Source organism: Mobula hypostoma, chromosome Y (genome assembly GCF_963921235.1).
Source record: "Mobula hypostoma chromosome Y, sMobHyp1.1, whole genome shotgun sequence".
In the NCBI taxonomy this organism is placed as follows: Eukaryota; Metazoa; Chordata; class Chondrichthyes; order Myliobatiformes; family Myliobatidae; genus Mobula; species Mobula hypostoma.
Genome location: NC_086130.1, coordinates 1,211,696 through 1,223,185, shown reverse-complemented (window position 1 = coordinate 1,223,185; position 11,490 = coordinate 1,211,696). Strand labels below are relative to the sequence as shown.

The following is an 11,490-nucleotide window of genomic DNA, read 5'->3' as shown; positions in this document are numbered from 1 at the left end:
TCGGGTCATTCTTTCAAATGTAAACTGCTCAACATTTTTGGTATTTATTTTAGTTTAAACTTAGGAACTGATCCACAAGTTTCTTTCCTTTTATCCCTTCCCTTGCTCAGTGTCAATTTGTTGTTACTCTTTGAGTTTACAACTGACCACGTTTCTCACTGCATGTCATGCACTCAAGAATGAAATTCCTTCATCTGGTTTTTCCTGAGGAGGATTTGAGTAAGACTGATATCATATCTGACACAGTAAGGGGAGTTAGATAGAGAAATGTGGCTGAACCTATGGGGAGCTGATTCTCATCAGTGTCACTTTTACAGGATCCAAAGGCAACTATAAGTATGGTACTAATGGTGGTTGTTATTTTCAACACTGAAATAACCAATTACAACATTAATTTTGATCTTTGAATGACATTGGCAATCGTATTTGCACTAATCTTACTCGTGGATATTTCTTATTCCTCAGTCTTAACCATGCTTCTTCATGTAGGAGCCCTTATATTTGGCAGAGTCTTTACATGTTACATTTCATCTCTGACAAGTGTTATCAAATAAAAGGCTTGGAGTGATCTTAAATCACCTATGAAATGGAATGGAAGTCGTCGTCGTTTACTTATCTTGCTTAAGAAGCAGATTGTACCAAGTCTTTTAAGTTTGATATTCTGAGAAATGGGCAGTGATGGTTGTTTGGATCTTTTTCTCAATATATAATGAGCCCTGATACGAAATAGGCATCTAAACTTTTATTCATAGCATGAAGTCTCAAAAGGATCTTGTAAGTTACTCCAAGAAATTTGGATAGTATTGATTCCATTTTCTGAAATTAATTGAGGGATCACTAAACTCTGACCTGGTGAAACATTTTTGTTTAGTATCAGACGTCTGATGATCTGCTGTAACATTCTCCTGTAGAGGTCTGCTGCTCTCTTATGATAGAGTGTACAGATTCTTAATCTCCATGATCTAAATATTAATCTTCAATGATGGTGGATAAATTCAAAGTGAGCTTGCCAGTGCAACAATTGCTTGGCATATTGTCAATGGTCTTGAGTTTACATTTTATAGAGTTTTCTGGGATAAAAGGAAAGAAACTTTGAAAAAATCTTGAAAATTTACTTTTGGATAAGCGAGGCTACTCACCTAGAATACTTCAGATTTGGAAAATGAATAATATGGTTCTGTAATAAGTGTTGAGTATACTGACTGATTCCATCCTTTACTTTTAGTCAGTGTATCTATAGTGTGGGTCAATTAATGTGTGTATAGCAGTCACTGGGAATGGAATCTGCCTTGCTGTGATTAAACTTAGAATAATTTTGCTCAGCTTCTTACGATGATCTAGATTGATCTAAATTTCTGTGCTCTTGATAGAACAGGTGTAGGTCAAAATTGTTTCATAAGAAAACTGTTTAGTGTGAACTCTGCAGCCATGCCCAAACTGAAGTCAGTTTCTTTGGAGAAGAGCCGGAAATACTGGAAGCAACTGAAATGTGAATGTGACCAGATGCAGAATAGAGGGCACAGTGACCAGGCCATGGAGTTTGGTGCTGTCACTGAAACTTTTGTAGAACAGGGCAGTATCCCCCCAAGTACCCTCTTCTGTTCTCTTATCGCAGCATTTCATTACTGTACCATGCTTGTGTATCCCAATGTTGAATGCCATGGATGTAATTCATACATTTCTTTATGTTGAAGCTGCACTTATAGTTCACTGAATGAATAAAGGTTATGTCTTTAATGCTGATTTCAGTGTATTTCTTTGCTTCATCTTTTGCAGTTTTGTTTCTGAAGCAGTAATTCATGCAAAATTGTATATGGCATTTCATTGAGCCACTGCCAAAAGGATGAGCTTCTTAATGAGATGTAGCTTTCATTGTGGCTGAACTTCATAGTCTTAAGAATGAGAAATGAGTGTTTAGATAGAAAGATAGATACTTTATCAATCCCAAAGAAAATTACGGTGTCTCAGTAGCACAGATATACAGATATACAAATACTAGAAGAGAATATGAAAAAATAAAAAAAAGTAAGTTACTACAAACAGTCTAACAGGAGGGGGGGTCATTACTTCCCCTGCTATAGGTTGACTTATTATAGAACCTAATAGCAGTGGGTAAGAATGACCTCATAGCACCCTTTGGAACAGCATAGTTGTCTTATTACTAAATATGCTCCTCTGTTCAGCCAAGGTGGCAAGCAACAGCTGAGAAACATTGAGTTTAGTATAAGAAATTTTTCCATGCACAGGATTGTGAATCATATTCATCTAAATAGGAACCTGTGGATGATCAGCCATTAAGTATAGCTAAGACTGTGATCTTTAAGCAATAAAGTAAATATGGGTTTAGGTAAGGAGTGTTTGGATATTAAAGTATTTCAGTCATGCTAAATGGTGGAACAAGATTAAGGAGGCTTGTGACTTTCACCAGTTCCTGTTTCATACATTTTAAATCATTATTTTTAGTTATGGGTACCAATTGCGAGTAGCATGGAGATAGCTCTGTGAGCTTGAGGCTCCTAAGCACCTGTACAGACATTACATGTCTTTTTTATGCATTGTTTCTACATATTGAATTCCATGGATGTCTCAAGATTGTGCTGACATGTAAGGAAAAACAAACTACAGCTAATTCCATAGTGTTACTCTGTTTTTTTTGTCAACTATGTGCTTGGGTGACTAGCTGAGAAAGGAGTGGATGATGGCCAACAGGGATTAGAGGTAAATCATAGTGTTGTGCAAGCTTTCAATGAGCAGGATCAAAAAATCATGAGCCATCAGAAATAGAATGGTTGCTGACAACATGTTTTCAGTGTTTTAGATTTGCAAATGGCTTGAATGCCATCCATATTTATCTTGGTGCTGAGACCAATAAATGTTGAGAGCAACCCATGGATCCATTTAGTGTGATGAAGAGTTCACTTCAAAGCATGAGACAGCATGAGAGAAGCTGCTCGAGTGGATTCTGGTGTGTAATTTAATGACGGAAAATTAGCATTCCACTGCTCCATATTAAGACTATTTAGCATGGAGGAAAAATTTTTTAAATCCTATTTTTATTTAAGTATTACTGAAGTATGTTAATCATTTTGTGGTCCCTTTGATTACTTACAAAACTGTATTCCTTATTAAGAAAGCATAGCTGAAGTGAGATGGTTTTGCTTCCTGAGAAAAAGTCAGTTAACGTGATTAATTTTTATTGTGACTCTCTTATTGCTTACGTTTGAATTTTGTGTTTCAGTCCACAGTTCATGAGATCTATTCTGATCTCATAGATGATGCTTGTCTGGGATTCTGTTTTGAGGTACACCGAGCTGTGAAATTTGGTTATTTCTTTTTGGATGAGACAGATCCAGATAGTATGAAGGATTTTGGTAAGTGTGTTTAATATGACTAAATAGATGCTTGATTATGGATATATTTAATGATGTGCCATCCTGTTCCTTCGGTAGCTGATTAGGAGCATAAGTTGGTTTAGTAATTAAAGTTGATTCAAATGTGGAACTGAACCTTGCAAACTTTATTATTGCTGAGATTTTTTGATCTCAGTGTGGCTGAAAGGCAGTGTGATTGGTCATAGTGCCTTGTCAGCAAAGAGCAGAATAATTAAACAATGATCATGTTAGGCAAATGAATGGATACAGGTATTGAATTAAACTGAAATGTCCCTAAAGTGAAATCTGCCATTCATTATGAAACTGATACATGTGAAGATCTGCTGTTCGTTTGACAGCAGCTATAAAACATAAATTGCATGTATGGAGGAGCATATTAGAAATTTATTAGTAGAGATTTATTGAACTATGATTGCTTTGATGAGACATTGATGGGTGGAAGAGGCTCAGAGATTGGTATGTCTACACTGGCCGTTAATTTTAATTGAACATATACTGATGGTTTTGGTTGACAAATCTAATGGAAGTTAGATAATAGATACATGTTTTGACTTTTTTTATTGATCTTGTAATCTCAAAAGAACATAACGTAACAATCTTCATTTATCAATCCTACATTTGACAATCATAAGACTTTCCTTAAAAAATTATTAAAAAACTGTAGCTTTAGAAGATTATTGATAAATGTAATAATTATTTCTTAAACAGAAAATTCCAGCTTCCTATGGTTTCACTTCTTCAAACCTTTTGGCTAATTTGGGTCTTTACCATTAACCAAACCTGCCCACGGAGTTTTCTTTCCAGTCTTTTTTGTCCAATCTTTCAAATATGGAGAAAGCTAGAGTGGTAATTTTGGCTAGACCAGGTGAAATGTCAACTGTGTATCATAATCTAAGATGCAGCCTTTTGATTTGTGTGCCACCGAAAACTACTTTTACTTGAGGAAATTGAGGTTTGATAATAAGTTATTAATATGGAATCTAAAAATGACTAGAAGTCCTGGAAAATAATAGCAAGCAAAAAGAATGGAGATTAGCTTTAGATTACCTGGTTGGCACAGCATTGTGGGCTGAAGGGCCTGTAATGTGCTGTATATTTTCTATGTTTGAATAAATGTACCAATCAAACATTGAATGGGGATTATAGTAAGATGAATTTAGCTGAGTTGGTTATCTGAATAAATTCCCACCTTTTTTTATTGAACCCAGATGAGTCACAATGAAAAATAAAATTACTTTAGAATCAGCGGAATCTGTGGTTAAAGAGTTGTTTTGACATTTTGGATCAAGACTCTAGGCAGGACTGCAAGATAACTGGAAGGATGACCAATATACAGAAGTTAATGAGGACATTGTCAGGAGGTAGTAGGTGGTCGGTTGAACCAGATGAATGGTGTAGAGGTGGGAGTGATAGACTGGTGTCAGGAGGGATAAAGGGCGAAAGAACAAGGAAGGAATACTGATGGTAGAACTTTTAGAGTTTGTACCATTGTGTTACAAGTTACAGGAGTGGAATTTGAGTTGTTCTTGTTAACGCAAACAACAGGAATTCTGCAGATGCTGGAAATTCAAGCAACACACATCAAAGTTGCTGGTGAACGCAGCAGGCCAGGCAGCATCTCTAGGAAGAGGTGCAGTCGACGTTTCAGGCTGAGACCGGCCTGAAACTTCGACTGCACCTCTTCCTAGAGATGCTGCCTGGCCTGCTGCGTTCACCAGCAACTTTGATGTGTGTTCTTGTTAACCTCTGGTTTCACTGAGATAAAGCGATGACTGAGGACAGACAGATTGGTATGGGAATGGGAGTTTAAGTGATAAATAGCTGGAAGATGAAATAGCCATTATGAACAGATGACAGATGCACTTCAAAACAGCATCCTAGATCACATTGGATCTTGCCAAGGCAGAGGTGATGGGAGAGGAAGTGAAATCTTGCATCTTCAGTGGTTTCAGGGAAAATTTGTCAGGAGATGGGGAGAATAGGAAGGAAAGAGTACAGCTGGGAGTCGGGGAGAGAGTGGCTCTTGCAGAAAGAGTTGGGATAGGGGAAGATATTGGAAAAACACTGATAATAGTTGGATACAGAGGCTAGTGGGGTGAAAGGAGAAAACAAGGAAAATTCTGTCTCCATTTTGTCTGTGTTAAGGAAGAGTGGTGGGTATAAGAGCTGGAATACTGGAGAGGTTAGCTACAGATAGCTCAACTCCTGTCCCATCTTATATAATGTTGTGATTTCTTTCTCTCAGTCATTTCTTCATCTCTGTGCTCACATTCCTACTCTCCAATCAGAAAGAGAGAGTTCTTTTGATGCTCGGCTTTCACCCCACTACCTTCTGCATGCTGTGTTCATCCTTTGCCACTCCAATGGCTGTTAATGGGATTCTACCAGCGTCGTTCACAATTCTCCTTCCCCCTTCTTTGCTTGCACAAAGACCATAGTTTTTCTAACTCCCTTATACTGTCATCCCTTCCCACTCATCCCTCCCATCCCTTAGTGCTTGCCCTGCAATACTTGTTCATATATCTCCTTTGTCACTCATTTAAAGCTTTATCTGACCTTCCATGTGAAGCAAAAAAACAAGTTCACCTCTTCAAACCTGTGCATTCATTGCTGTTGATGTCTTATCTTCTACACTGACAGTGTAGGCTAGGCTACTGTTTTGCAGAGTACCTGCACTCTTTCTGAGACAGCCATTTTGAGCTTTCTACTCATATATAATGTCATTTCTACTCCCACTCCCACATTGACCTGACTTCCTCAGCCTTCTTCACTGCCACAGTGTGGTCAAGCCAAATTAGAAAAAATCTTACACATTGGGTAAGCCTACAGCTCAATAGTATGAACATTGATATTTTTCAATTTCAGATAACCCATGACCCATGTGTTTCATTCTCATTCCCAACAGTCCTCTCATTCTTTCTTCCTATGTTCACTTTTTCCACCTCAACACTCTCATCTCCCCCACTCATAGTTCTATCTGCCTATTCATTCCACTCTCTCCAACTTCACATGCTTCTATCTATTACCTATTACATTTTCTCACCCATTCACTTCTATAAAGGGGCCATCTTTCTTCTTCTCCACCCTTCCCCAGTCTTAAAGCAGGATCTTGTCTCCATACATCTTAGGCTTTTGGCAATTTATTTTTGGCTCCAGTTTTCAACATCTGCAGAATCTGCTTTTCCTGATTTCCAGTGAATGGCTAGGTGTAAGGACCATTTGTAGTTATTAACTGTGTGGAAGTTATAGCTTTGGTTCAAAGGAGGAATACTGTATATTTTTTTCAAGATGATGTCAAGTTGTGATCTCCATCGAGATCATGATGACTTAGTTGGGTTTTTTAAAGTTCTTAGGGATGGTTTCAGAGCCAGAAAACATTGCTAAAGATATTTTTAGGGTTTACGGACAGTGATATGGTGAAGTCAGCAGTCAGAATAGATAGGGATTTAAAGTCAAAGTCCAATGGCTAAAACTAGGGGACTGCTAACTGTCCTAGAATTGGAGGACTGTATACAGGTGTGAGTATGTGGAATTTGGAAAGAAACTTATTTTGTTTTTGTTGTTTTGTTGCTTCTTGTGTTCTGTATTGTTCTGCAGAGCGTTGTGGGCATGTCATGCGGATTCCAGAATGTGTGTCAACATTTGGGCTACCCTAGCACATTCCTGGATGAATCAAAATGATGTTTTGATGTACAGGGGATAAATGTATCTAACTGAAATCTGAAAATCCAAAAGAAGAACTGTCCCTGAGAATGGGTCATATTTTAAGTCTTATTATACTCATAAGTCTTATTATACTCATCCTGAATCTTTTGGCTTAGCTGAACAAAATCACTGAAGATAAATAAATATCCATCACTTAATCAATTTTCCACAATCCTTGAATAATCTTATAAGTGTCATCCGTAGTTGCTCACAAAACAATGCCTATGTACCTTTGTTATTAAATTGCATTTTCCTGTTGTCAGGGGATACATGGTCAGCATAAAATTTAAGACATATTTAAAAGATAATATTTTTGATATTCTTATACTAGATGATTTTTTTTTGTGCTGAAATCTATCAAGCATGCCAGATCTGTTGGAAACTCTGAATTTATCAACCTGTTTATGGAAGAAAACTGGTGGACAGAACTTGCCACTGTTTCGAACCCATAGGTTTCATTTACTTTGGACTGTCACTTTAAAAGAGCGCTTCATTGAGGCTGATGTTGTTCACTGACTGACTTGCAGCTTGTTTAACTTTAAAACGAGGACACAGACAGTCACGGTCAGAAGTCATTCAAGAGAGAGAGAAACTGGGAAACTGGTAGCTTCAGCTTGTCGCAGCTGAGGCTTGGAACTCTCTTATGCCCACGAGCAAGGTGGATGAATTGAAAGTGCAGATTGTTATTAATGTTTATGATATAGTTGGGATCACAGAGACATGGCTCCAGGATGACCAAGGATGGGAGCTCAACATTCAGGGATATTCAATATTCAGGAGGGATAGACATGAAAGAAAAGGAGGTGGGGTGGCGTTGCTGGTTAAAGAGGAGATTAACGCAATAGAAAGGAAGGACACAAGCCGGGAAGATGTGGAATCGATATGGGTAGAACTGCATAACACTAAGGGGCAGAAAACGCTGGTGGGAGTTGTGTACAGGCCACCTAACAGTAGTAGTGAGGTCGGGGATGGTATTAAACAGGAAATTAGAAATGTGTGCTATAAAGGAACAGCTGTTATAATGGGTGACTTCAATCTACATGTAGATTGGGTGAACCAAATTGGTAAAGGTGTTGAGGAAGAGGATTTCTTGGAATGTATGCGGGATGGTTTTTTGAACCAACATGTCGAGGAACCAACTAGAGAGCAGGCTATTCTAGACTGGGTTTTGAGCAATGAGGAAGGGTTAATTAGCAATCTTGTCATGAGAGGCCCCTTGGGTAAGAGTGACCATAATATGGTGGAATTCTTCATTAAGATGGAGAGTGACATAGTTAATTCAGAAACAAAGGTTCTGAACTTAAAGAGGGGTAACTTTGAAGGTATGAGACGTGAATTAGCTAAGATAGACTGGCAAATGACACTTAAAGGATTGACGGTGGATATGCAATGGCAAGTATTTAAAGATTGCATGGATGAGGTACAACAATTGTTCATCCCAGTTTGGCAAAAGAATAAATCAAGGAAGGTAGTGCACCCGTGGCTGACAAGAGAAATTAGGGATAGTATCAATTCCAAAGAAGAAGCATACAAATTAGCCAGAAAAAGTGCTCACCTGAGGACTGGGAGAAATTCAGAGTTCAGCAGAGGAGGACAAAGGGCTTAATTAGGAAGGGGAAAAAAGATTATGAGAGAAAACTGGCAGGGAACATAAAAACTGACTGTAAAAGCGTTTATAGGTATGTAAAAAGGAAAAGACTGGTAAAGACAAATGTAGGTCCCCTACAGACAGAAACAGTTGAATTGATTATGGGGAGCAAGGACATGGCAGACCAATTGAATAATTACTTTGGTTCTGTCTTCACTAAGGAGGACATAAATAATCTTCCAGAAATAGTAGGGGACAGAGGGTCCAGTGAGATGGAGGAACTGAGCGAAATACATGTTAGTAGAGAAGTGGTGTTAGGTAAATTGAAGGGATTAAAGGCAGATAAATCCCCAGGGCCAGATGGTCTGCATCCCAGAGTGCTTAAGGAAGTAGCCCAAGAAATAGTGGATGCATTAGTGATAATTTTTCAAAACTCGTTAGATTCTGGACTAGTTCATGAGGATTGGAGGGTGGCTAATGTAACCCCACTTTTTCAAAAAGGAGGGAGAGAGAAACCGGGGAATTATAGACCAGTTAGCCTAACGTCGGTGGTGGGGAAACTGCTGGAGTCAGTTATCAAAGATGTGATAACAGCACATTTGGAAAGCGGTGAAATGATCGGACAAAGTCAGCATGGATTTGTGAAAGGAAAATCATGTCTGACAAATCTCATAGAATTTTTTGAGGATGTAACTAGTAGAGTGGATAGGGGAGAACCAGTGGATGTGGTATATTTGGATTTTCAAAAGGCTTTTGACAAGGTCCCACACAGGAGATTAGTGTGCACGGTATTGGGGGTAAGGTATTGATGTGGATAGAGTATTGGTTAGCAGACAGGAAGCAAAGAGTGGGAATAAACGGGACCTTTTCAGAATGGCAGGCAGTGACTAGTGGGGTACAGCAAGGCTCAGTGCTGGGACCCCAGTTGTTTACAATATATATTAATGACTTGGATGAGGGAATAAAATGCAGCATCTCCAAGTTTGCGGATGACACAAACTGGGCGGCAGTGTTAGCTGTGAGGAGGATGCTAAGAGGATGCAGGGTGACTTGGATAGGTTGGGTGAGTGGGCAGATTCATGGCAGATGCAATTTAATGTGGATAAATGTGAAGTTATCCACTTTCGTGGCAAGAATAGGAAAACAGATTATTATCTGAATGGTGGCCGATTAGGAAAAGGGGAGGTGCAAGGAGACCTGGGTGTCATTATACACCAGTCATTGAAAGTGGGCATGCAGGTACAGCAAACAACAGGAATTCTGCAGATGCTGGAAATTCAAGCAACATACATCAAAGTTGCTGGTGAACGCAGCAGGCCAAGCAGCATCTGTAGGAAGAGGTGCAGTCGACGTTTCAGGCTGAGACCCTTCATCAGGACTAACTGAAGAATTGAGTGAGTAAGGGATTTGGAAGTTGGAGGGGGAGGGGGAGATCCAAAATGATAGGAGAAGACAGGAGGGAGAGGGATAGAGCCGAGAGCTGGACAGGTGATAGGCAAAAAGGGATACGAGAGGATCATGGGGCAGGAGGTCCGGGAAGAAAGACAGGGGGGCGGGTGACCCAGAGGATGGGCAAGAGGTATATTCAGAGGGACAGAGGGAGAAAAAGGAGAGTGAGAGAAAGAATGTGTGCATAAAAATGAGTAACAGATGGGGTACGAGGGGGAGGTGGGGCCTTAGCGGAAGTTAGAGAAGTCGATGTTCATGCCATCAGGTTGGAGGCTACCCAGACGGAATATAAGGTGTTGTTCCTCCAACCTGAGTGTGGCTTCATCTTTACAGTAGAGGAGGCCGTGGATAGACATGTCAGAATGGGAATGGGATGTGGAATTAAAATGTGTGGCCACTGGGAGATCCTGCTTTCTCTGGCGGACAGAGCATAGATGTTCAGCAAAGCGGTCTCCCAGTCTGCGCTGGGTCTCACCAATATATAAAAGGCCACATCGGGAGCACCGGACGCAGTATATCACCCCAGTCGACTCACAGGTGAAGTGATGCCTCACCTGGAAGGACTGTCTGGGGCCCTGAATGGTGGTAAGGGAGGAAGTGTAAGGGCATGTGTAGCACTTGTTCCGCTTACACGGATAAGTGCCAGGAGGGAGATCAGTGGGGAGGGATGGGGGGGACGAATGGACAGGGGAGTTGTGTAGGGAGCGATCCCTGCGGAATGCAGAGAGATTGGGGGAGGGAAAGATGTGCTTAGTGGTGGGATCCCGTTGGAGGTGGCGGAAGTTACGGAGAATAATATGTTGGACCCGGAGGCTGGTGGGGTGGTAGGTGAGGACCAGGGAAACCCTATTCCTAGTGGGGTGGTGGGAGGATGGAGATGTCTTCCTTTCTTAAAGAAAGGGGCTTCCCCTCCTCCACTATCAACTCTGCTCTTAAACGCATCTCCCCCATTTCACGTACATCTGCTCTCACTCCATCCTCCCACCACCCCACTAGGAATAGGGTTCCCCTGGTCCTCACCTACCACCCCACCAGCCTCTGGGTCCAACATATTATTCTCCGTGACTTCCGCCACCTCCAACGGGATCCCATCACTAAGCACATCTTTCCCTCCCCCCCTCTGTGTTCTGCAGGGATCAGTCCCTACTTGCCAAAGCAACCTTGTATCTTTTAGCTTTTCTAATTTCTTTCTTAAGATTCTTTTTACATTCTTTATATTCCTCGAGCACCTCATTTACTTCATGCTGTCTATATTTATTGTAGATATCACTCTTTTTCTGAACCAAGTTTCCAATATCCCTTGAAAACTATGGCTCTCTCAAACTTTTAATCTTTCCTTTCAACCTAACAGGAACA

The 11,490-nt window shown here is 40.3% G+C and overlaps 1 protein-coding gene across 1 annotated transcript in view; it reads left to right on the top strand.

Annotated features, from left to right (window-relative positions):
* Window positions 1–1,428: 1,428 nt before the first annotated feature.
* Window positions 1,429–11,490, top strand: part of LOC134341067 (ataxin-7-like protein 3) — a 94,509-nt gene continuing 84,447 nt past the window's right edge. Inside the window, exons 1-2 of the mRNA XM_063038817.1 lie at window positions 1,429–1,576; window positions 3,246–3,371. Coding sequence (XP_062894887.1) covers window positions 1,429–1,576; window positions 3,246–3,371 — 274 coding nt within the window. The remainder of the gene's footprint in view (window positions 1,577–3,245; window positions 3,372–11,490) is intronic.